At 44.6% G+C, this 26,934-nt stretch overlaps 1 protein-coding gene across 2 annotated transcripts; it reads right to left on the reverse strand.

Annotated features, from left to right (window-relative positions):
- Window positions 1–10,283: 10,283 nt before the first annotated feature.
- SMIM3 (small integral membrane protein 3) lies at window positions 10,284–26,138 on the reverse strand. 2 transcript variants are annotated; one of them, XM_069484360.1, is made up of 2 exons: window positions 25,945–26,138; window positions 10,284–11,633 (listed from the first exon to the last, which is right to left on the reverse strand). In XM_069484360.1, exon 2 carries the CDS (start codon window positions 11,620–11,622, stop codon window positions 11,440–11,442), a length of 183 nt encoding a protein of 60 aa, XP_069340461.1. In that variant the 5' UTR covers window positions 11,623–11,633; window positions 25,945–26,138; the 3' UTR covers window positions 10,284–11,439. The 2 variants fall into 2 exon arrangements, with proteins under 2 accessions (XP_069340461.1, XP_069340462.1); XM_069484361.1 differs by lacking the exon at window positions 25,945–26,138 and adding an exon at window positions 12,182–12,185.
- Window positions 26,139–26,934: the final 796 nt, after the last annotated feature.

The raw sequence follows: 26,934 nt of genomic DNA on the forward strand, positions 1-26,934 counted from the left end.
AGGACCAACATGACAAGACTGTCAGTTTCTCAGAGTCCTGCTTGGCTGAGTGTGACCTGGGTCCGTTCTGCACTCCTGCTAATTGGCCGTAACAATCATCCTGCAGTCTTTGTGTAAACGTGCTTACGTAGATCCTCTGGGAGGAGAATTCAGTCAGAACCTCCTCTCAACCAGCCAGTGAAGAAACCACTTGTACACTGTCTACACTGTGATGGTTACACCCACTTGGTTCTGCATATTCTGCCTGTTCTATCCTAGGATAAAACTCTGTGGTGGGGAAATGGAGATGAGGATCTGGATATTAACCTCGAAGGGTATTTTTTTGCAACATATTATTAAGGTCTAATTTTTATGTTTAATTTTTTTACTCTGATATCTAAAATTTTCTAGATGATACTCAAAATCAGCTTAGTTAGACTCTATTCATTGTCCATGTCTCAAGTATTACAATAGGTTGTCCAAGCGCCATTGTGCCCATTTAAATTTTGAAATCCTAATGTTAACAAAACTTTATCATTGATAAAAAATTTCCATGAGGATCCTCTCAGTTTCTTTGGTGAGATAGGAGGGTGTGGTGCTATTTTTTAAAACATGGCACCATGTCCCCACCAACCAATACACTCTGCATGATTTAAAACCTGGAGATTGGCCGGGTGCGGTGGCTCACGCCTGTAATCCTAGCACTCTGGGAGGCCGAGGCGGGTGGATCGCTCGAGGTCAGGAGTTCAAGACCAGCCTGAGCAAGAGTGAGACCCCGTCTCTACTAAAAATAGAAAGAAATTATATGGACAACTAAAATATATATATACAAAAAAATTAGCCGGGCATGGTGGCGCATGCCTGTAGTCCCAGCTACTAGGGAGGCTGAGGCAGTAGGATCGCCTGAGCCCAGGAATCTGGGGTTGCTGTGAGCTAGACTGACGCCACGGCACTCACTCTAGTCCGGGCAACAGAGTGAGACTCTGTCTCAAAAAAAATAAAAATAAAAAAAAATAAATAAATAAAACCTGGAGACAATAAATTATGAGGACATTTGTATTTCCTGCACTATGGCCCAGAAACTCTCCCGAGGCCACCATTGGGGCAGTTGTAGGGCCGGCATTATTTATTTCCTGTTTCTCAGGGATCACTGTGCTATTTTCTGATATTCAGTGTGTGAGAAACCATTATTTCCTTTATTCTGTTCTGGTTTTTTGTGTGTTGTTTTTCAGGTGGAAGGATAAATCTGGCCACTTTTATTTTATCTTTGCCAGAAAGAATTGGGTAATTTTTAAATCTTGGTTTCAATAATAATCAGAAGCCTTTATTTTATACCTTAATACCTTAATAACCTTATATTTAATGACATAAACTTATTTGCTTTCTCTTCTTTAGGATTTTTAAAGACTCTTGAAGGTATATTAACTTGGAAGTTTTTAATCCTTTGGTGATTTCAGCATACCATTTAAAGAAAGCTGACCTTTGCATGATATGGTTTTACTTCCTTGTGTATTGCTTCCTTTTGCAAAGATTTCATTAAATTAAGAAATTCTTCTAGGAGACATTATATGTTATAAACAATCCTTGGAATAGTAATTGCATTTTGGCAGTTATTGACGGTATTGAATATTGTCAGTAACAATAAATAAACTCATGCATGTGCGCACAAGCTCACGCACATCAACGTCCTCTAGAAGTTGCAGAGGAGGGAGAGGGCTTTGGTACTGAGTCAAAGGGACCCATATTGTTACATACATACACAAAAATAAACACGGAATATCCTATCTATGGTGAAGAGGATAGAATACAAATGACAGTCTCAAGTGCTAGGAAATATTAATACCAAATTCCAGACACAAACTAACACACACCCAAACAAAATAAGTCACAGGCTATATTCCCTGTTACCTGCCATCCAACATATATTGTCATCAGATGGTCAAACCATAACTCAAGTACCAGAATTGTGCATCATTGACAATGATGGGAACAGATTATCAGGAATATAAAACTGAGAAGGATCTGACCCAGACTTGGCCACAGTTCTGGCTTAGTGTACAAAAAGCATGGAGTCCAGTTGCCACATGAGGCTGTTCCAAGGAGGCCAGGCAAGGTGACCCCTGGATGGACCCCAAAGGGACACATCCAGATAGGGTGCATTTTCAAGCTGCCTGTCTCTGCTGACTACAGTGATGAGACTTGGGCATGACCTCCGTGGCATAAACTGTTAAAAGCTTTAGAAAGAGGATGATCTCTTAAGAATTGAAAGTTATCTAGATGGACTGTGCTTACAAGCCTAAGTACAAGGGTAGAATATAGCCTAAACATTTTACAATTAATTAAATGAATTCCTAGAAATGTCTCCAATTCACACTTATAATCTTCCACAAGCACTTCCCAGTCCGTGCTTAAAGAAAAGTGTGAAATTCTTCTATATACTAACTTCTGAAATATGTACGTCAATTCTGTATCATAGAGGGGGAAAATAAAGTCTTTTCTACAATGAAAATTAAAAGGTAGTTGGTTAAAAGAAAGGCTCTATAAACATTAGAGCAGGAGCCATCACAATGATTTGTTTTTAATGAATTTGAGTGAGAGGTTGTGAGCCCCTGGGCAGTCAAACCTCATAAATGGGCCTGACGCTTTCAAATTAAACCAGTACCAGTCATCACATGAGTTGGCTCCTGGAGGTGGGGACAAAAATCAGAAAATGAGGCAATGCAGCTACTTGGGAGGCTGAGGCAGGAGGATCCCTTGAGCCCAGGAGTTTGAGGTTGCTGTGAGCTAGGCTGACGCCACGGCACTCTAGCCAGGGCGACAGAGCCAGACTCTGTCTCAAAAAGAAAGAAAGAAAGACAGAGAGAGAAAGAAAGAAAGGAAGGAAGGAAAAGAAAAATAAGGTGGTTCTTCATTCCTACAACCCTCTTTCCACCGCCAGGCCCAGCTCACTGGTCCAATTGCACAGAAGCATATTTGGGAGTTTCTTTGATCACATTTTTCTCAAAAGAATTTTGGTAGAGAACTTTTTTTAAGTTCTTTGTATCGCTGTCCCCCACCTGAGCGTGACTGATTGGATCAAGCAAACGATTAGCTTTGTCAGTGTCAGGTTTTAGCTCAAACTGAAGAGAGAGAAGACAGGAAAAAGATGTTTCCAAAAGTAAGAGACGACCAAAATGGCTTTGGCCAGGTAGCCTTGTTAAAGGCTGCGTTCCTGTGAGTTTCTGAGGTGCTTTTCCACAAAACTTCGGGATCTGTCTCTGAGGCTTCTGTTTCCAAACATCCATGACCCCACCCTCCTTCTGGAATGTTTTCAATGGGGCACCTAAGAATTTGTGTGAGGAGAATCATTTCCCTTGCCTTTTCTCCTGGCTGGTTTCTTATCGATAGGGAAAAAAAAAGGCTTTGTCACATAATTCTATTAGTTACTCAATATTTCCATAGGATTGTATAAACAAAATAATTGGATTTTGCAAGTGCTAAGAACTCTGAGAAGCAATGAAAAGATCTCTCAAATACCTCAACGTGTTTCCAGAATGAGACTTTCTTCCATGAGCAAAAAAATCATGTTTTCTTGAGTAAGTTTGAAGTGGAAGTTTTAAAGTACATTTGAAGCATTTTCACTTTTTTCTTTTTATTTTAATCTTTTTTAACTTCATGCTTTAGGATTCTCCAGAGAAGCAGGACCAGTGATATATCCCATTAGTTCCGTAATAAATCTCCACATAGAGAGAGAAAGGCAGACAGAGACAGGGATTTGGGAATGAGCTTACATGATTATGGAGGCCAAGAAGTCCCATGATCTGCCATCTGTGAGCCGGGGAACCAGGAAATCCAGTGGGTAAGTCCATCTAAGTCCGAAGGTCTGAGAACCGGGAAGTCTGATGTTCGAAGGCAGGAGAAGACGGATGCCCCTGCTTAAGAAAAGAGAGCAAGGCCGGGCGCGGTGGCTCACGCCTGTAATCCTAGCACTCTGGGAGGCCGAGGCGGGTGGATTGCTCAAGGTCAGGAGTTCGAGACCAGCCTGAGCGAGACCCCGTCTCTACTAAAAAAAAATAGAAAGACATTATATGGACACCTAAAAATCTATATAGAAAAAATTAGCCGGGCATAGTGGCGCATGCCTGTAGTCCCAGCTACTCGGGAGGCTGAGGCAGTAGGATCGCTTAAGCCCAGGAGTTTGAGGTTGCTGTGAGCTAAGCTGACGCCACGGCACTCACTCTAGCCTGGGCAACAAAGTGAGACTCTGTCTCAAAAAAAAAAAAAAAAAAAAAAAAGAAAAGAGAGCAAATTCACTCTTCCTCCATCTTTTTGTTCTATAATGTTATTATAGACCTGCTAACACTTTTTTCCTACCATGGAGATCTTTACTCGAATTAAGGAGCCTCTCACACACTTCAATTAAATACTTTGTGTGATTGGGACAATTTCAAAGTTGCTTGTTCAACTTTTGGCATTAAGAATTTCAAAGGGAATATTATTATCACCATCATTTCATGTCACAAGCTCACTTGATCTCAGCCAAAAGGCCCAGAAACAACCATTTCACAATTTCAGTTCCGTTCTCTCTCTTTAGCAAGAATTACATAAGGGCCTAACTTGAGCTTTATCTTACTGGAAGATTTTAAATGTTTTTTTGCAATCTTAAAAGTTTAGAAAAGCAGTCAGGCACAGTAGTGCCCGCCTGTAGTCCCAGCTACTCAGGAGGCTGAGGCAGGAGGATCGCTTGAGCCCAGGAGTTTGAGGCCAGCCTGGCAGCAAAACAAGACTCCGCCTCTTAAAAAAAAAGGGGGAAAAAAAAGTTTAGAAAGCAATTTCCATGAGGAAATAAAACTTAAAAATCAAAAACTTTGTGTTTTATTAAATAATTGTAAATTATGAAATATGAAATAATTATGAGTTATGGAATATTTTCTGAAATGAGCTTAATATAGAAGAGGTACAAAAGTTTTATACTTGTTCTAAGGCCAAACCTACAGAATGCCAGTAAGGAAACTTTCTGCTAATCTCACTACCTTAGTGATTTTTAAAACCCCACACCCGGGGCATGGGCCTTTGGTGATTTTCCATTATTGGCTATCTTTTTTTTTTTTTTTCTGAGACAGAGTCTGGCTCTGTTGCCCGGGCTAGAGTGCCATGGTGTCAGCCTAGCTCACAGCAACCTCAAACTCCTGGGCTTAAGTGATCCTACTGCCTCAGCCTCCCGAGTAGCTGGGACTACAGGCATGTGCCACCATGCCCGGCTAATTTTTTCTATATATATTTTTAGTAGGCCAGATAATTTCTTTCTATTTTTAGTAGACACGGTGTCTCACTCTTGCTCAGGCTGGTCTCGAACTCCTGACCTTGAGCGATCCACCCGCCTCTGCCTCCCAGAGTGCTGGGATTACAGGCGTGAGCCACGGCGCCTGGCCTTATTATTGGCCATCTGATAGTTACCATTACTGAGAGCCTCTTGTAAGTCAGACATTAATCAACTCCTTTATTTATATTACCTCACCTAATCTTCCCCACACAGAAGTAGCTATTATCACCATTTTACAGATACAGAAACTGAGGCTCGTTATTATTAATAGGTCATATTTATTGAGTATTGGCTACATTTTTACATTTCACCTTACTTTTGTGACCTTCATTTCATACTCATAACAATCCTATGAGGTAGATATACCTATTTTCACCCCTATGAGGAAATTGAGGCTCAAAGAGTTTGTTACTTGCCCACAAAAAAAGTGAAGAATCGTGAAGCCAAGATTCTACAGGCCCTTGCTCTCCATCTCTGGTTATATGGTTTCCTGGGCAGGGCAGGAGGCAGGCTAACAGCAAAGAGTGGATTCTTTCCATCCCCAAAGAAGACAGGGAGGGGAGTGAGGAACGTCTCAAGATAGCTACCTTCAAAACGTTCAGACTGCCACAAGGAAAAGGAAGTTGATCTCTCCAGTGTGGCCACGAGAGGGCAGGGTAGCATCGCTGGATCCTGATTTCACACTCCCTAAGGGAAGAACTCTAACAGGACAGGTATTAACAGTGGGCTTTGGCAAGAAGCAAACTCCTCACTGACGTGTGGTTCTCAAACTTTAATCTCGCTGACCACCCAGGGGCTGTTTTTTAAAAGCAGATACTCATACCACTTAAGTCCAGTGAACAGCTTTTATCAAAAAGTCCCAAAACAACAAATGTTGGCATAGATGCAGAGAGATAGCAACACTCATACACTGCTGGTGGGACCGCAAACTAGTACAACCTCTATGGAAGTAGAATGGAGATACCTCAAAGAACTTAAAGTAGACCTACCATTTGATCCAGCAACCCCACTACTGGGCATCTACCCAAAGGGAAAAAAGACATTCTATAAAAAAGACATTTGCAATCGAATGTTTATAGCAGCACAATTCACAATTGCAAAGATATGGAAACAAACCAAGTGCCCATCAATACATGAGTGGATTAACAAAATGTGGTATATGTATACCATGGATACAATTCAGCCATAAAAAAAACAATGAACTACCTATTGTATTATCCTGGATGGAGCTGGAGCCCATTCTTCTAAATGAAGTATTGCAAGAATGGAAAAACAAGCACCACGTGTACTCACCATTAAATTGGTACTCATTGATCAACACTAATGTGCACATATGGGAAGTAACATTCACAGGGTGTCGGGCAGGTGGGAGGGGGGATGGGTCTAAGTCCGCACCTGACGGATGTGGTGTGTGCCTTCTGGGGGCTGGGCATGCTTGTCAGGCAGTGCAAAGGCAATTAATGTAACCAAAGCGTTTGTACCCCTGTAATACTCTGAAATAGGCCAGGCGCGGTGGCTCACGCCTGTAATCCTAGCACTCTGGGAGGCCGAGGCGGGCGGATCGTTTGAGCTCAGGAGTTCGAGACCAGCCTGAGCAAGAGCGAGACCCCATCTCTACTAAAAATAGAAAGAAATTATATGGACAGCTAAAAATATATATAGAAAAAATTAGCCGGGCATGGTGGTGCATGCCTGTAGTCCCAGCTACTCGGGAGGCTGAGACAGGAGGATCGCTTGAGCTCAGGAGTTTGAGGTTGCTGTGAGCTAGGCTAACGCCACGGCACTCACTCTAGCCTGGGCAACAGAGTGAGACTCTGTCTCAAAAAAAAAAAAAACTCTGAAATAAAAAAATAATAATTTTAAGAAAATATAAATAAATAAATAAAAAGTAGTTTACAAAGAAAAATAAAAAGCAGATACTCAAGACCCTCTCCCAGGGATTCTCAGGCAGAATGTCTCAGGCAGGGCCCTGGAAGCTGCATTTGTAAACAAATGCTGCTGGGTGAACCTGCTGCAGGTAGTCCAGGGCCGCCCAGGAGAAATACTGAACAGGCAACAGCTGGCGACCTGACTGTCACCGAGGGGGTACCCCCATGCCACCTCCATTGTAGTCTCTGAAACCAGAACGGTAAAGATAAAATGTAGATCGGCTGGACATGCGATAGGATTAACACTCAAAACTTCCGGAAAAAACCACTGCATCTGAAAAAGCGTTGTACCGCCATCTGGTGGACTGCCTAAAACTTCTTCACATTCATTCACCCTAAGAGCATGGAATGATTTTCTCACTCCATTACGATACACGGCACATTGCACAGACCGGGAAACCAGACTCAGAAGGGCTCCGTAAAGTCTAGGCACACACAGAGCAGAGCTCCCACACCCACCAGGTCGCAGTCTACTGCTTCTCATGGGCTTCAGCTGCTTTGTCGATCGCAAAATTCTCCAGGTTTTCCTCCAGCTGGCAATTAAAGGAAGGTGTAAGTTCTAGACAGCTGTCAGAGAGAAACAAAGTTCCCAGATATTTCAATGCAATGCTTCTCAAAGGATAGGACGCTGCCTTAGTAATGCAGAATTCTTGGCTGTATCGTAAACTCACTGAATCAGAATCTTTGTGAATAGGGACCAGAATTTTGTATTTATAAAACCTCTCCAGGTGATTCTAGTGCAAACTAAAGCCTGAGAACCAGGAGAGGAAGAAAAACAGAAATATAACAGCAGAAATTATCCCTGTAACAAGAAATGGAACAAAATGACACAGAAATAATTTTATTAGTGGCAAAATGACCATACATGTATTCATGATTTTATTGACAATACATGCATTCATGACAATTGTAACTCATGAAGAATCAAACACAAGAAATGGTCACCATAATCTAACCACCTCCAATAAAGTTATCGTAATCCTCTCTAGTCTTCTTCCCATCTTGTTAGGATGCATATACATTCTAAATAGTATCTCTGTTTATAAGCACCTCCACATTTCTTTGTATGAGCAGTTGACCTATTCCAAGTCTTATATAAATGGCTATGAAAAATAATAGTAGTTCATATTGCATTTTCCAACTAGATTACCAACCTTGGTCCATTATATAAAAATTCTGGAGGTGCCACTGAGAAGGTAAAATTTTGTAATTTACTTTTTGTTGCTTACCATTATAATAGATAGGGCTCAATTGCTGTGTTTCATTCCATTGTTTGTGCCACACTTACCAAATCATTTCTCTATGACCATATGAATATTGTAATTGTTTCTCATTTTTTCTTATAGTAATTCTCAAATTAGTTGGTTATTTCTGGAGTTGGGGTTGGGAAGGGGGGAGTTTGGAAGAAGGGTTATTAATGCTCTTTAGTTATTACAAGAAATAATGTTCTGATTTACCAAACATCCTTTTCTTCCAAAATGGCATTTCTGCTAACTTCAGTAAGGAGAGTAAGTGTTAAATGTGGAAACGTGAACTGACATGTATCGGGAACATATGAAAAATATGGTCAGGTACTATTCTTACCCACAGGGCCACATACATTCTCTTTACTTTTTATTTTATTTAAATCATTCCACACAATTAAATAGTACAATGTGAGCAGTAGTTTCAATAGATACAACTTTTTTAAACTGTTATTCATTACCAGCCCTTTATTTTTCAAAATGGCCAAGAAATTTGTATTTGAAATTTGTATTTTCATTCTCTTTTCAAAAACCAGTATACGGTGTCTCACATCTTTGGATGATGTTCACCTAACGATCTCGCTATCTTTATGGTATTATTTCAGAAACTGTTGGGCAAAGTTTTCATGCCATCACCACCAATCTCTCTGAGATCTCCTTGAGACCACCAGTTCCTTGGCATCTTATTTCTCCAAGACCATCTGCCTCTCGTTAACAGAGTTCTTCCCCCAAGGATGCTGAATCACATGGTGGACTTAGGTGTAGAATTGTTAGGTCAATAATTGATAGGAAGTAATAGATTTTTTTTCCATCTGGATCAATCAAGGTGTACTCTGTAAGTTAAATAGGCTTTAATATAGGGAATCATGCACTTAAAACCATTAAAAGGATTGCAGGAGCAAAGAAGGCAGGGGATACTAGAATTCCTTCCAGATCAACACTGCAAAACCAGCCACCTTAGGGAATTGCTACTTCTGCAAAAATTGGTAGGCTAGGGAGTAAGAAAGCCACAATCTTGGCTGTGGGGTGCAGGACCGTCCAACCTCAGCTGCGATCCAGGTATCAGACTCTGCACCAGCTGCGGGGTTCGCATCAGCACTGTGAATGCCTCATATCCTGTCATCTCTCTTCCAGCTCAAACGGACTAGGACAAATGTTCTCCACCGCTTCCTCCTGACACCCTCCTCTAACTCTTACCTCTACGCCACAGTGCTGCCTCTGGAAAGGGCTGCCTGTTCTCACTGTCCCAGCTTCCTAACCTCCCACTCCTTCCTTCACCCACAAAATATGACGGCACCCCTATTGAAACACCTCCCAGCATGGGATCTTTTCAATCTCCTTGCTTTGCTTTCCGCCCTCTATTCCCTTTCTGCTGTTTAGTGTCCTCCGAGTTCTGCGTTTAGCAGCTCACTCCTGTCAGTCTGTGCACTCTGATCCTGCCCTCTTGTATGGCAGACCGACCACACCTGATGACCCCCCAAACCATAACCACAGCCTTAAAATCCTTCCCAAGAATAGACCCAGCTTCCCAACTGCATCCTGAAAGTGTCCCCCTGAATGTCAAAGCACCTCAGACTCAACATGTCCAACGCTAAATTCATTATCTTACGTCGAAAATTTATTCTTCCCCTTGCATTATCTGTCTGTGTAAACTGCACAACTTCACCACTTGCTGAAGCTGGAACCCTGGAAATTAATTTGATTCTTCTCTTCCTCTTTCTGTTCCTACATTCCAACTGTGTCCAAGGCCCATAAATTCAGTGGAATCCTTTTACCTGAGTTCTGAGTTTAACAGGTGCTCTTGAAAGAAAGATCTCAGACATGCTCATTCTAGCACTTTATTGGAAATCGGTTGTGTACATCAATGAAATCAGATTTAGGTAAAAAGCTTCATTTTCACACAATAATATCCTGATATCTGTGCTATCTTGGTACATAATTTAATAAATCCCAAGATGCTCTTGATTTTGATATCAAAGAGCTTGCATGGTCCAGAAATATCTCTATATAAATATAAATCATAGCATCTAAAATAACCATCACTGTTTTGACTTGGTTCCAAAAGTCCTGGGAACGTCTCTTAAAACATAAGTACTTTGGATGGCTGCAGTGCTGGTGGGAGGGAGTGAAGGAGCATACGCGGAGCGGACTGTAGCGGGAGCTGGGCAGAGCGGGACAGCCTCCTCTAGTGTGGGGCACACGAGGGATGGGGGCTGGAGGTCCTGAAAGCCGGGCAAGGAACTCAGCCACGCTACATTTTCCAACATTGCTTGAGTGTCAAAGCTAACAGAGACGTGAGACTCCAGGGCAGAAAGAAGCCCATCACCCCAACTCCCTTGTCATTGCCCAGAGGTGGCAGAGCCCTCCTCTGGATTACATAGGGTCAGAGATTCTGGCACAGAGAAGGTTCTGGGAAGTCCTACCCATCTCCCTCCCCCTGCCATACTCACTTCCCTCCCAACTGAGAAAACACAAGGGAGGGGCACCATAAAAAGAATAACTTTGAGCCAATGTACCGCTGGCCCCTTGGAATGAGGACAGGGTGCCCTGTGTGTGGTTCGACCTGAGGGGCACAGGCAAAGGCTGCTGTGATGTCAGGGTCTCCCTCGCCACCTTTGAGGCCATCACCAGCAACTAGGTCCTTTGGTTTTTCAAAGCTTCTCAGCACCCAGCATCACACTTGTGTGGCTGTGGTGACTCCACTGCTCACAAACGGCTTCCGGCTCCATTAAGTCCTTTGGTTCTTACAATCCTATGAGGTAGGAAGGCCAGGGAATACAATGCCCATTTGAAAGATAAGGAACCTGGAACTCACAGAGTGAGGACCCTCGACCAAATTCACACAGCTGGTCGGTGGCAGAATCAAAACCAGAACTGAGGTCTAAGCTCCAAAGTCCCTCCTACTGCTCTGCTTTTCTGAGAACAGGGATGAGGCTGGGGGAGGGACTCCTGTCCTCATCCCTCACCTGGCCCTGCTGGAAGGTTCTCAGACATTCCCACTGAGGACCGGATGAGTCCGCATACGGTAGATGATGACCGCAGTGGCTGGGCACAGCAATAAGGAGGTCATGATGACAATGGTGGCCAGGATGATGAGGACAATGACCCAGATGTCCAGGATGTGCTTGGGAAGCCCGACTTCCATGGGGACTTGGCTGACGGCATCCATGCTGCCTGACTCTGCAACAGGAAGGAAAGGGAAATCACTGTTGCGTACAGTCTCTCTGCCTCCCAAGTTAGAAGGAAACCCCCAGAGTCAGAAGCTTGAGTGACTTACCAGATAAGTCATCTTTAAGGCTCCTTGATTATTAATGACATTACAGTAAATGGCTTCATTTACCAAGGGCTTCCTATTACCAAGCCTGTGCCAGCCACTTTTATGCCTATTAACCCATTCAGTCCTCCCTTGGACCACTAACCCTATGATGTAGAGACTATATTACTGTCCATGTTTTATTTCTTGGCCTTTATCTTCAGTTATGCCCATTTTACAGATTCAGGCCCTAAAGCCATTAATCTGACCAAGGAAATGAACCCAAGTGGGTGGGACTCCTGAGCTTCCATGGTTAACTATTAAACTACCACATTACTAGTCTGTCCCCTCATCTGTAAAATGAGACATTCACTGTTTTTAGTCTTGTACCTCTTCTCCCATTCTCCTGGGAATGGAATTCCCTCTTTTCTGGGAAGGACTCCCTTATTCTATGTGGCTTAGTTGAGACACTCACCCGATCACAGGGATGGACGTGTGACCTAGGCTTGGCCATTACAAATATCCATAACCACAACTCAGGGAGGTCACCCAAAGTCTTCCCGGGGGCTTTTAGGCACAAGCTCTTGGGAAAGATGATCTTTTCTGCTGGGATTGCTAAACTGAAAGGATGTGAGTCTGGAGAGGATGGGCCTTGGGCTCTCTTGCCCGTAGTTGGAGAATCTGTCGTAGAGATGGAAAGACAGATGAAGCCTTGATGACCTCATTTGAGCATCTGAACCCAAAAAAGTTGGGGACCACTGGTGTATACAAATAGTAAAATAAAGTAGGGTATATCCATATAATGGATCACCATGCAGCTATTATCATGCATTCATTCATTCACCCATTTGTTCATCCATTCATTTAACAAATATGTAGTGCTTACCACACGTTAAGCATTATTCCCAATGCATTACAAATATTAATTTATTTAACTAACACAGCTATTATGGAAAACAATCTGGAGATTCCTCAAAAACCTAGAAACAGAGTTACCATGATAATCCCAGGAATCCCACTTCTGAGCGAATAACCAGACGATTTGATATCACTATGTCAAAGAGACTTCTGTACTTCCATGTTTATTTCAACATTATTCACAATAGCCAAGTTATGGAATCAACCTAAGGGTCCATCAACCATGAATGGATAAAGAAAATGTGGTATTTATACAACGGAATACTACTGAGCCTTTAAAAAGAGAGAAATTATGTCATTTGCAACAACATGGATGAAACTGGAGGATGTTACGCTAAGTGAATAAAGCCAGGCACAGAAAGACAAAGACCTCATGTTCTCGCTTGTACAGGGAGCCTACAAAAAATCTAATACGTAGAAGCAGACAGTAGAATGGTAGTTACCAGAGGCCAGGAGGTGGGGGCAATGGGGAGATGTTGGTCTAACAAACAATATTTCAGTTTGACAGGGGAAATAAATGATAAGTATCTGAGATTTTAAAAAATCAACTTATTTACTAGTTATTAAAAAGAATTTGATCTGCAGATTCTACAAAATATTTTAAGTGAAAAAAATAAACAAGGTGCAGAATAGTGTGTATAGGTATAGGATAATTCCTTTGGTTCAGATTTTGTAGAATTAAGAAGGTAGACAGGCAAGGATATAAGACATGAAAATTATTTTCTGAGTGTAATCTCAAGAAAGTGTTAATAGTATTTACCTTTTGGGGAGTTAGACTAGAGACGGGAGAGGTTTGCGCTTTTCATTTTTCATGTTTTTATACCATTTCAATTTTCTAAACATGACCGTGTATTAATTCTAATTTTTTACACCAACTGGGATGAGGGGAAATAGGATTTTAGGGGTTTTTTTCTTTATAATTCTCTGTATTAAAAAGAGTAAATGCATACATATATAATTTTTAAATCAAATAAAATTAAGGTATGAGACTAGATCAGTGGTTACCAAATGCCATTTACCATGGTAAGTGACCTTAAGACAGTATAAAAACACTGATTTCTGGGTCCCAATCCAGACTTACTGAATTAGACACAAAAGGGGGTGGGAGGGGGCCTTTTTTCCCCATTGCCCAGGTGATTTGATTGTGCAGCCAGGTTCAGTACACCCCTGGACTCAACAACGTCTAAGGTCTCTCAGACCCTTCCTACACCAAGATTTGAGAATTGACTCATAGGTGCTCCGTAGCCAGGCTGGGCGAATCTGGGTAAGTTCCAAGGTGGAGAAGCCTCTGGCAAAGTTCCCCAGGACTATCAGGCTGGGGCCTGCAGAGGAGGGAGAGGCACAGGCTGGCTCCACCTCAGCCTTGGAAATGGAGTCACTTTCTCCAAGGTCTAAGACACAGTAGCATGAGTCACAAGAGACACAAACTGTTAAAGAGGGACAGGGGGAGAAATCGCTTTTTGTGGTCTCTTGATTGCATCAACAGCCAGTCTGCCTTAGACCAAAGGAACCCCACAAAATCCCCTTCCTGTAAACTCAATTTCAAATAGTCTCTGTGACTCCAAATGCCAGAAATGCATCATCTCCCTGGCTGATTTTCATAAGCAAAACCTGTCATTTACAGGAACTCAGGACTCACTCACCATCAAGAATTATGAAACACGAAAGCTAAAATCAGTCCCGTTTCATAGATGGAGAAACTGGGGTCCAGGGGTCTTCCCCCACCTTCAATCCTAGCCCCCTCCGGCATAATCATTCAAATACATAAATCTGATCATGTCACTGCCCCTAACTAAAAGAAAACAAAACAGGACAAGTAGATGAATAAATGAAACTTTTTCGGTAACATGTATCCTAGACTGTACCAATATTACTCTTTCACAAATGAAACTGCATTTACAACCCACATCACAAAAACTGATACAAGTAAAGCTGCTCCAACAGAAGCAGTTCTACCCACTCTGGACACCCTAAGCACTAGAGATTAGGGTGCCTACCCCCCTTCACATATGCAGCTCAAGCTAAAAGCAACACTAAACCATAACACATGAAATTTATATGTCATGATTAACGACATTTTTCCTTCTAATTGAAAAAAATATGAGAAAATAACTTTTCCCAGTTTGGGGGGGTTTTTGGTGTCCCTATTCGGTGCAGTCTGTTTATTGGTGATGTAACATCACTGCTCGGTGTCCCCTTGACTTCTTGGGCTCCCCAGAGCACGGTTTGAAAGCCGCAGGTTGCAGCTTTCTCCAAGGGCCCTTCCAGAGCTCCTGCTCCAGGATTCTAAGGCTTCCTGGCCGTAGATGTGGACAGGCATCAGGCACAGGAAGCTCTGCCTCCCCGTTTCACTCTTCTCCATCCTCACAGGTGGATCCTTCAATGGGCTGTTCCTCCCCATGTAGCAGGAGTTCCGGTCACTTCCACCTCTCCCCACTCACTAGGAAAGAAAAAATTTGTCCCCAAAACCATATGTTCAGCATCTTTAATTGCATACTAGAAAAATTTGCTTGAAAAAGAGCAGGATGTTAAGCCTCTCCTAGCTGACTTCTATTTGACCTCCGTTTGGCATCCGGGTGTATCTCATGAGTGCATAAACCTTGTTTCTTGGTAGATCTAATTGATAGTTATAGATCAATTTGCTTATCATTTGCTTTGCAAATATAGTGCTTGTTATTTCTGATTAATGGTTCCTGTCGGAATATGGCCCAAACCATTCATGTCACAAATTGAACCTTCTCCCTGATAAGAATATGATGTTTTTATGACCACAGGAAGTGAAACAGCAGGCAGGCCTAAACTCCTGTCATTATGCTAGTATACTAGCATACTTTGTTGTCTGCCTTATCAATGAATAATAGCCTTTGACGCATGTTCAAAATAAATTTGTCGGCCGGGCGCGGTGGCTCACGCCTGTAATCCTAGCACTCTGGGAGGCCGAGGCGGGTGGATCGCTCAAGGTCAGGAGTTCGAGACCAGCCTGAGCAAGAGCGAGACCTCGTCTCTACTAAAAATAGAAGGAAATTATCTGGCCAACTAAAATATATATAGAAAAAAAAAAAATTAGCCGGGCATGGTGGCACATGCCTGTAGTCCCAGCTACTCGGGAGGCTGAGGCGGTAGGATCGCTTAAGCCCAGGAGTTTGAGGTTGCTGTGAGCTAGGCTGATGCCACGGCACTCACTCTAGCCCGGGCAACAAAGCGAGACTCTGTCTCAAAAAAAAAAAAAAATAAAAAAAATAAAAAAAAAAAATAAATTTGTCTAAGAAACGGCATTAACATCACCCTGAGCTCACCAGCAGAGAAGCCGCTACTACCAAATACGCCGCCCCGTCAGATCACAGACCGTACAACACCGGCCCTGCGAACCAGGCACATCGCTGCTGCTCCTCAGTCCACAGGGCTTAAGCAATTTATCCAATTTAATGGAAAAGTCAATAATCTCAAAATGACTATTTTGTATCCACTAACAAGACTGAGCGTAAGGGTAAAAAAAACTATAGTTTCTCCAAAAGAGGAAAAAAATTGTACTTTTTCCAAAGGTGGGAAATTCATCCCATCTATCAAGTACTCCCCTTAATCCAATTTAGGCTGGAAAGGGGATGCCCTGCTGCCTAATGAGGACACACCAAGTTTTACATTTGGGACCATTTTTCTTAAGCATCTAAAAGTCCTTTTGCAAAAGAAAGAATCGTTGTTCCAGCCAATCACACCATGTAACAAATTTTCTAATTGCAAGAAGAATTATATATATTTCATAAAGTAAAATTTCCAACAAGTTGGTAGTTTTGGAATAATTGGATTCAAGGCAGTAAACCTGTGCTATCTAGTCATCAGACTTACCAGCAAGCAACTTTTCCCTCTTGACAGGGCAATATTGTTTTTAGTTTTGATTGAGTCCTATCAGGACAAGTAACTCTGCCCAGGATTTTCATTCACTTATTCATCTGTCAAATACTTGCTATATGCAAGATACTCTTTTAGGAGTTACTATTATTTACTCACATGGCTCTTCCTTCCAAGAAGCACAGAGAAGTGAAGTACCCCTCCCCTTATTTCCTCAAACACAGGATCACACAAGGCAGCATTTGTTTAACAAATAGTATTTGTTTAAATTAGTAAAAACAAAAATAAATTTTATTTAGCAAATTTGTATTATTCGTATTTGCTTAACAAAAAACAAATACTAAGTACTATGCTGGCCTTGTCCTACTTACTAACTTATTAAACCTTCACAATAATCCTATGTGGGATATATTATTTTACAACTATGGAAACTAAAGCTGAGAGGGGTTAACCAGCTATTGATCATAAAGCTAAGTGAATGGGATTCAAACTCAGGTCTTCTGATCCTGTACTTACAACTACACTACAGCTACCTCCAAAGAGTCCACACAGACCTAGGTGTATGAGCATGGAGTATACATACTAGACCAACAGCTCTCATCTAAATCCAGGTCAGACTCTTACTGTTTTTGGCCAAAGGCCATTCCAGATTTAGAGAAGTAAGAAGAGATATGTTCTACATAGACCAGGACTTCCAATTCTGGTAATTGCCAATGAGGCAATTTGCACCGGTCCTTTTAATGAAGACAACTAGAAAAATGGGCCCCCCCAAAAATCTACTTGAAGGCACTAAGAGCTAACAAAATAATGAAGAACTAAAAGGCTAAGATGTGGGAGAAGGCAAAAATCCAGGGAGGTGAGCCTGGCTTTTAGGGCAGCTTTTCCCCTAGTGGAGAATGGAGACTGAGCAGTTCTTCCCACAGACTCTCAGGAGGGTGAGGGAATTAAAGCTGGAGCCAGAGGAAGAAAGCAGTGGCTGGTTGGAGAAAGTGGTGGCATCAGGGTGGTAGAATAAACAATGAGGGCCAGGCAGTTTTCTTGACTATGCCTCTTTGCTATGTAAAAGCTTATTGAGGCCCAGAGCCTAAACAACTTCACAAAAGGTAAGATTGGTGGTTTTCCAGAATCACACACACATACACACACACACACACAAAACAAAAGAAATGTCCTATCAGAACAGAATCACTGACATAAGCAGTTTCACCTTTGCATTTCACACCTCTGGCTTCAGACCCAAATGCAAATAAATCAGACCCAAATGCAAATAAATCCAGTGACAAAGACAATGGGTAAACCTTGTAAGTTATTTATTCCTCACTGGGGGTAAGACCATCAGAGAAGAGAGGAAGAGGCACTAGAATCCTACTTGTAGTGGTATCTTCCACTAAAGGGGGGAATCCCATGCACACAGAGTGACGGACTGGGAGAAGAATGGCAGGGACAACTTTGCCTAGGTTCCAACTCTGTCCCAGCATTGACTTGCCCAACACAGCTCACTTCTGCCTCTCCTGCAGAGAACGCCCTCCTCCTCTACCCAGCAGTTTAGGTATTGATAAACATTTTTTCAATCAATAAATCTCCAAGCTCTTGTATTCCAATACGGCCATGGAATGGCCATGGACATTCTTCCAAGTAGAGGGAATATTTGGAAACAACAGAGACTGTGGGGAGATTCTTTCCTTTACATTCACACCACAGGGTAATGTTAAAGTGTTAAAGTCCCAGACTCTGAAGCCAGTCTGCTTGGATTTAAATGCAGCTCTATCTGAGCGACCTTGAATAAGTTACTTAAACTGCCTTATACTTTTATTTTACTCAACTGAAAAAAAAAAATGGGAAAATAGTATCCACCTCTTGGAGTTGGGAGAATTACATAAGAATCACACACAGAACTAACAGTGCTCTGACTCAGAGCAAGCACTCTACAAATGTTAATTCTTATTATGCTAATAATTTCTGGCTTCCGGGACTCTCTGACCTAAGCAATTATGTTCCCCTCCTTCAGCTAGAGTTTGTTAACATCCAGACTTGGACCAGGTCTTTACTTCATCAACAAAGATGATAGATGCTTAATCTATATTAATGATTTTTTTAAAATCAACCAGCAGGGTGATTGATTAAACTGACCTATTCTTCCAGTCCAAGCAGGAAACTTGGTAACATTAACGGCACTGTGATCTACACCGGGGATAGGGAAGTGGGTGTTGAGACAGAGTTAATAAAATATAGTGTTTGCCCTTAAGAAACTCATTCTCTTCTGGAAGAAAAATACATCAATCATAACCACTAATGACAGAGCGAGGCAGAGAAGTGCTACACTAAAGGTACAAACCACTTGCTGTTGGAGAACAGGAAAGAAGTGGAAAGAGCACGGACTTTGGAGTTGAGGATTTTGATTTGAATCCTACCTTCCACCGTTATTAGGGATGACACTTTGGACAAGTTACTTACAAATCTCTATCTTCAGTCTTCTCATCTGTAAAATAGGGATGCTGCACCACATTGCAGCATCTTGTCGTGAGGATAAAGTGAGCCACTATGTAAAGAATCCTGGAACATAACAGATCCTCAAAAAAACATTAATCCTCATCACTTTGTTTTTGCCTAAGTAAAATATAATCCTACAAAGAAAGGGGCCTTTGATAAGGGCTTTGAAGCATAAGTAGGAGTTCAAAAGGATGGAAAGAGGGAAAAGGAAGGCTGAGCAGAATAGATGTCATCAACAAAGCCCAGAAGTGATGAGCTACACAGTGTGCTGGGAGCGTATATAGTCCTGGTGGCTTTAGCAAGAGGCTTAACCTCTTCGAGCTTCAGTTTCTTCATTTGTAAATGGAAATAATAACTAATAACAGTAACTACTCCATTGGGATGCTGTGGAGGTTAAATGAGCTAATGTACACCAAGCACTTAAGATGATGCCTGGTACACAATACCGGCTGTGTTCACAGCATAGTTCCTAAATTAAAAGAGTTCAGAGGTCCTGCCATTCTGGTGCTGTGACCCCTGATACAGGAAACCACAGGGTTACTTTCATAAGCAAACAGCCTTTGATAATAGTCTGTCACCAGCTTTGATCTTCCTCCAGAAATGCACACCCTCCACATTTGAGCTGCGGTTAACAGTTAACTTTTGAGAGCTTTCCAATGGTTATCCAACCGGTTTCACTGCCAAGGACTTCACAGAGGAAGAAGGCAATAAAAGAAATGGCTTCCTGCTGGCAGGCAAGCTTAATTATTCCAAAGTGGGAGAAAAGGCAGATAGAGGCAGGTGCTTTCCTGCAGGTGTGGCCTCAGTCCCTCACTGCCCAGGGCTCTGAGCAGCCAGTGCTGCTGCTGCTTCCTTTCCAGTAGACGCGGAGGCCAGAGAGGAGGCAGCTAGAACCATCTCTGAGTCACTGTTGCTGGGGGCGTCTGAAGATGCGTGACTCTTTAAGTACCTTGCAGAAAGTGAACAGGAAGGCTGATGGTTCCCAGGACACAGGACTCAGGGTTTGCCAGCATCGTCCACCTTATAGGACCCCTTGCTAGGTAGGAAAGAGCTGCTGAGAGTGGCAGGGAAGAATAGAACATTAAGGCCACACAGAGAGAGCAACTCACTTTCCTAGAAAGGCCCCACAGGAAACCGGCAGCCTGGGGCACCTAATGACCTCTGTCCCAAGGGCTTTTATTTTCTTCATATGCTTTTTACAATCTAAAATTAACTTATTTGTTGCTTATTTGTTTTTATTGGCTTTTTCCCTAACAGGCTAAAGACTGTTCCTTTGCCCCCTCAAATGCAAGCACAGGGAGAACAGACGTCTGCTCTTGTTTATCACGGGCCTGGCACGTTGTAAGTGCCAGTAAACAAAGATCAATGAAGAAATGAACACATGAAGACTGGGTACTTCCTATGTGAGCTCAACTCGGGGAAGATGGCTGGCGGAGGAGGTCGAGAAAGAATCCTCACCCATGCCGAAGTCCCGCTACCCTAAAAGTCAGAACCCCATCCCCAAAATAAAATGACAGCCTTTAGTTCTGTCATTTTCTGGGTTCTCTGTACATTCAGGAAGGATTAGGGGGGCCTGTTTCTTTCCCAGCCTACCCTGTGCACACCAGGCGAAGGAGGACTGGCCTTTCAGAATAAAGTCGCCTCAGATTCCCTCTTGTTGACGTGCTTGGGCTGGAAAGCTCAAACTGGAGTTTTGACTCCCTGTGCTCAGGAGCTGGGCATTGAGGTGGGAGTGGTAGGGGGTAGTTGTTGCCTAAGGTGTGAACCTTTCTTTCTCTGTTCTTAGAAAAGGACAGAGAGGCTGATAAAAGTGGAGGCAGGTTTCCTATACCAAGTTCAACATGAGAAGGACATCCCAGCCTCACATTTACTCTTAGAAATAATCCTCTTCCTCCCCTTGTGTAATAGTTAACCTCAAGCATTTACCAACCCAGCATGGAGTCATTCCACCAGGGACCTTTGTTCCAAAGAAGGAGCTAGGGGACAAAATGGACAGGACACACAACTATCAAAAATGTGAAATGAATCCAATTAGAGGCCTTTCTTTGATGACCCAAGGTCCCTAAGGAATGCTCTGTTCTCATTTCACCCCAACTAGTCTCTGTCTCTTCAGAATTCCTAACAGGCTAAACACTTATTCCCTGCCTGAGTTTCTATCAGCTCCTCTCTGGCTAGAAAAATGGAAAAACACCAAGATATTTTGGAGAGATCAGAACACAGCCAGAGCTGTTCGAGACTGCACGTACTATCTGACCCAGCCAATCACAAAGTCTTGGAAACCAACAGAGAATCAGCAAAGAAGAAAACCCGGCCAAATCCACAGCATCCTGTTTAAGCCGCTACCATCCATCATTGCCATCTGCCAGTGACTATGCGTGCTGGGCTGACAAAGGAGACGCTCCGTGACAGGGGCTGCCAGGGGGGCTCCGTGGTACAGCTGCAAGAGCACTGGTGCTAATTCCCTGACTCACTGTGTGGTCCTGAACAAGTCACTCTCCCCAAGTGGGCCTCATACGTATGGAAGGCAGAATAATGCCCGCCCACCACCACCAAAGATCTCCACATCCTGATCCCCAGAACGTTTTTTTTTTTTTTTTTTTTTGAGACAGAGTCTTGCTCTGTCTCTCAGGCTAGAGTGCAGTGGTACGATCATAGCTCACAGCAACTTCAAACTCCTGGACTCAAGTGATCCTCCTGCCTCAGCCTCCCGAGCAGCTGGGACTACAGGCATATGCTACCACACCCAGCTAATTTTTTATTTTTGTAGAGACAGGGTCTCACTATGTTGCCCAGGCTGATGACAAACTCCTGGCCTCAAGCAATCCTCCCACCTCAGCCTCCCAAAGTTGGGATTACAGGTGTGAGCCACCATACTGGGCCCAGAATCTTGAATATGAAAAAGGAGGAATGATTCAGAGGGCGAAGCCAAGGGAACACAGGCAGAAGGGACTGTGCAGATGAGACTAAAGGTAAGGACTCTGAGACGAGGAGATTATTCTGGATATGCAGGTGGGCCCAACCTAATCACATGAGCCTTTAACAGTGAAGATGAAGGCAGAAGAGATGTGACATGAGAAGGACTTGATTTGCTGGTGCTGGCTTTGAAGATGGAAGGGAGCTATGAGCCAAGGAACACAGTGGCTTCCAGAAGCAAGGAGTGGCTCTCAATTTACAGCCAGCAAGAAAATGGTGACCTTGGTCCTACAACCACAGGAACTAAATTCTGCCAACAACCCAGATAAGCAGGAAACTGATCTCCCCTTAGAGCCTCCAGAAAGAAATGCAGCCTGATGACACCTTGGTTTTATTCTCTTGAGACCCATACTGAACTCCCCATCTGTAGGGTTCTTGTTAAGCCAATAAATTTGTGATTATTTGCTGCAGTGGCGTTAGAAAACAAATACATTGTGTGGTCCCCAGTAAGTCATTCTTCCCAATTGGGCCTCAGTTTTCCTGTCCGTCAATTGGGAAGGATGGACAAGGTGACCTCTAAGGGTCTGGCCAGTTCTCAAAGACTGACTGCTATCCTGGCATACTGCCTCCCCTACAGCCCTGTCCCCAGCTCCACAATGGTCTTCAGTTGAAAACCCTTGAAGAAAAAAGAGAAATAAAGAGAAGAGAAAATTAATCTTTTAAAAGCCCCATGGTGTTCCCTAAGGTACCATCGAGGGTACTCAAACAGAAAGGTCTTCTGTTTTACCATTTGTAACTTCATGGACCACACCCCAGAGGAATGAGGCGGGATGTCTGGGAGAGCAAGATGATAGCTCCAGAAGCAATGGGTCGAGGCTGTCCAGAGCACCAGTTAAGGTGGAAAGTACTGGTTATCAACGTTGGCCTGGGGCAGGGGATTGGGAGTAGTGGCACGTGTGCCAGATCCATGTCATTGTTAATTAAAACTGATTTGGGGGCCGGGCAAGGCGGCTCAGGCCTGTAATCCTAGCACTCTGGGAGGCCGAGGCAGGCGGATCGTTTGAACTCAGGAGTTCGAGACCAGCCTGAGCAAGAGGGAGACCCTGTCTCTACTAAAAAATAGAAAGAAATTGGCTGGACAACTAAAAAATATATAGAAAAAATTAGCCGGGCATGATGGCGCATGCCTATAGTCCCAGCTACTCGGCAGGCTGAGGCAGGAGGATCGCTTGAGCCCAGGAGTTTGAGGTTGCTGTGAGCTAGGCTGACACCACGGCACTCTAGCCCGGGCAACAGAGTGAGACTCTATCTCAAAACAAACAAACAAACAAACAAACAAACTGATTTGGGAAGCCCAGTTTAGTTTTCTCTGTCTCTTCTTCTCCCTCCACTATTTCATGTTCTCTGATCCTATGTAATAGGTCACCAGCAAGTCACACACCCAATCAGCCAGTCAGAGTCCAAATCCATAAAATAAGCTCTATCTATACACAACTAAGCAATTTAAGGTACACTTTAGTCCTTGAATCTGGCTTGCTGTTGCTTAACGCACCAGGCAGTGATAATTCTGACCTGTTTCCCTTCTTGGCTATCTAACTCCAAGCCTTTCCTGCTAGATGTCTCCATTCTCTCTTGAGGTTCACCTGCTGTTTCCCTAGTGAGTTGGGAGGGTTTCCAGTGATCTGCTAGTACAGTGGCTATCAAATTCTCACTTAACTTCTCCCAAGTCACCTTGCATGGAAGTGACAGAGGCAAGATTTGAACCCTGGTTCCCTCCAGTTCCAGTGAAGTTCAGAGGATAGTCCCGGGAACCAGACTGCCTGGGTTCAAACTGCAGCTCTGACACTTACTTCCTATGTGATCATGGATGAGTTACTGACTCCCTCTGAACCTCAGTGTCCTCATCAATAAAATGGACATAATGATGGTCCCTCCCTAACAGGATTGTGGTAAAGACTAAATGAGTTAATACACATAAAATTCTTAGAATAATGCCTGGCTTATACTAAGCACTCAGTAAAGGTCAAGTATGATTATTATTATTACGTCATTCAGCTTACCTGGCTGGTCAGAGTGGGGGCTATGGGGGTGGCAACACCAATATTTATTCCTATAAACCGTGAGTGTGAATACATGTGCCTATTTGTGATGTCACTGCCAACACTGGCAGGGTAAGACCAACCAATATAAAGATTCTCTTTCCTTGGAGGCATTTCCTTCGTTCATATGTTTTAATCCACAGAGAAGAAACAGAACCACGTTTAAAAAAAAAAAAAAAAGGATCAGCATACAGCATCAGCATACAGCTGGGAAAGCATCTGAGGTTGTGACTGCCCTTTACCCCTTGATCTGTCACCGCAAAGGGCCCAGTATCTAGGCCAAGCACAAGCTCTCACGCTCTCTAGCACCTCACCACAGCTCTGTGGCTCTCTGGCTGTGACAGTAAGAGGGAGTCCCCAGACCTTTTGTGCAGGGGAGCCACAGTTCTGAGGTCCTGAGAGTTCAGCATGTGGGAGACTTCATGGAGCATGACTTGTAACCCCCAAGCATGACTCACAACCCCAGGACAGCTGGAAAAAGGAGGTCCCTGCTAAAATGAGGAAACACTTCTTGGCTTTTTCAGCTGTCACTGCAGAAGTATGTGATGCCCGAAAGCTCAGCTGGGCTGTCCGTGTGTGTCCAGAGGGCTGCTGTGTGGCCTGCATAACCCAAAGAGGACGCCATGCTCGACCACAAACACATTTCTGCTCCACTTCCACGTCTTCATTTCACAGATGGGGAAGGCCAGGTCCAGAGAGGGGAAATGCCTCAGCCACGGTAACTCAGAGGCTCTCCTGACTTCCAGAGGACTGTTCCTCCCCCTCCCATCCCCACCCCATTCAGGCATCCACAATCCTTCACAATCCTTTGCCCACTACAGTGGTACAGCAGATCATAGCAGATGTTCGAGGAATCTCTGATACTGGAATGATTGAGCGGCTTTCACCCCTGCTGCCTGGACTTTGAGGAGTTCAGTAGTCACTATCTACAGACAAGGGGGAGAACCACCAGCCAGCAGGCGCAGCAAGGTCAATGCTAGTCTGGAAGAAACAAGTGGAGCCAGGTGAACCCAGCCTGGCCCTCAATCAGAACAACCCCTGAGGCTTGTACACATTTTTACGGCTTACACTTTTCATTCACTCAGTACACATGTATGGAGCACCTACTTTTTGCAAGGCCCTTTGCCAAGTGCTGAGGATGCCTCAGAAATGAGGATAGACAGGAAGTCCCTACCCTCAAGAAACTGGCGGGGCAAAAGTAGGGGACAAAAGAACCAGCAATTGGAACACCTAAATCCTAAGCAAAGGCGCGGGGGGGGGGGGGGGGGGGGCGGGCAGGAGGAGGAGGAGGAAGAGGAGGAGGAGGAGGAGGAGGAGGAGGAGGAGGATGGAAGGAAGGCTTCTCTACAGGATATTTTTCACACCTTTCTCTTTTGTTTTCTGTAGACAAAAGATGTTTGCCCCATTTCGCAGATGGGGAAACAAGGCTGGGAGACAGGATGGAGAAGCAGCTAGGGACAGAACCAGCGCTGCAACTCCAAACTTCTGGCGCCTTCTACGTGGGGCTCCGAGAAGAGCGGGCAGATAATCCGCCGTCCTGGGTGGTGCAAGGACCCAAACCCAGCGCAGCGCCCAAGTGGGTACTCAGCCGCGGGCCGAGCCCTGACCGCCGCGGGGCCCGGAGACCCAAGAGGCGGCAGTCTGCTCCAGGAGGGGCCGCTTCCCGAGAAGGCAGGGGCAGGGAACCCCGAGAGAAGCCGGTGTCCGAGGGGGGCCGGGCTCACCGATCCAAGCTCCCACCTCCCCAGAGGCCCAGCGTTGTGTGCAGAGAGGGTGGCTGGAACTTAGGGGCTGACCGCGGGACAAAAGGGAAGGGGGCGTGAGGCGAAGAAATGCAAAAGTGATGAAGGGGAGAATGAGGGAGGAGAGGGCATACAGGGGAGGGTGGGGAGGGCGCCGGGGTAGGGGCCGCACGAGAGCTAGGTCGCGACTCCAAAGCGCCCCACAAACGACACCCGATGGCCCCACTCACCCCGATCCGCAGAGCTGCCTTTGAACCTCGCGGCGGGTCTGCGGAAAGTTCCTGGGGCAGGGACGGCTCGGCGCTCCTCGAGGTCCCCAGGATCGCGCTGGATCGGGCAGGCGGAAGCGCCCCCAGGCCTGGAATCTGAGCCCCCCGGCTCCTCGGAGCCCGCCAGGCGGGAGCGCGCAGGAGCGGCCGGGACGCGCGGCTCCGCTCCCGGCGCTCAGCGGTCGGTGGCTCTGGAATGCGCGGCTGCTGGGGACCGCCCCCGGAAAGCCCCGGCCCGCTTCGGCTCCTCCCCCAGCGGCCCCTGGGGAGGAAGGAACCAGCAGGAGAGGGAAGAGCCCGCCGTGTCTCGGGTTCCCCTCGTCCCCTTGCCACACGCTCGCCCCGTGGCCTTAAACAAGTCGCTTCGCGCTTCTCGGGGGTCTCCACTCTTTGTATCGTAAAGTGAGAGGGTCGGCCTAAAATGTGTCCTCCAAGATCCTTTCCAGCTGCAGTCTAGACATGGGAAAGTCTAGCAAGTGGTTTTGGATGGCGGAGCCAGGACTCAGAGTCCCTGCCTTGCAATGTACTGAGTGAGGATCCTTCAGAGGCTTTGGCTCTCTGTGAAGTGAGGATAATAACACCTGTCTCCCAGCCTTGTTGCCAGGATTGACTTAGAGGACCAGTGTGAAGTTGGTTGGTTGTCTGCCATAACATGCCTTTGAGTATCCTGTTTGTTTTGTGATAACAATGAAGTAGTCCAGTCCAAGGTGATCAATGGCCCATTAGAAATTGGCCTTTGGGGCCGGGCGCGGTGGCTCACGCCTGTAATCCTAGCACTCTGGGAGGCCGAGGTGGGCGGATCGTTTGAGCTCAGGAGTTCGAGACCAGCCTGAGCAAGAGCGAGACCCCATCTCTACTAAAAATAGAAAGAAATTATATGGACAGCTAAAAATATATATAGAAAAAATTAGCCGGGCATGGTGGTGCATGCCTGTAGTCCCAGCTACTCGG

The sequence above is a fragment of the Eulemur rufifrons genome, chromosome 10 (genome assembly GCF_041146395.1).
Source record: "Eulemur rufifrons isolate Redbay chromosome 10, OSU_ERuf_1, whole genome shotgun sequence".
NCBI classification, from domain to species: domain Eukaryota; kingdom Metazoa; phylum Chordata; class Mammalia; order Primates; family Lemuridae; genus Eulemur; species Eulemur rufifrons.

Excerpts from the sequence above, each read along its gene's own strand:
- SMIM3 (XM_069484360.1), bottom strand. The coding sequence starts at position 11,622 with ATGGATGCCGTCAGCCAAGTCCCCATGGAAGTCGGGCTTCCCAAGCAC.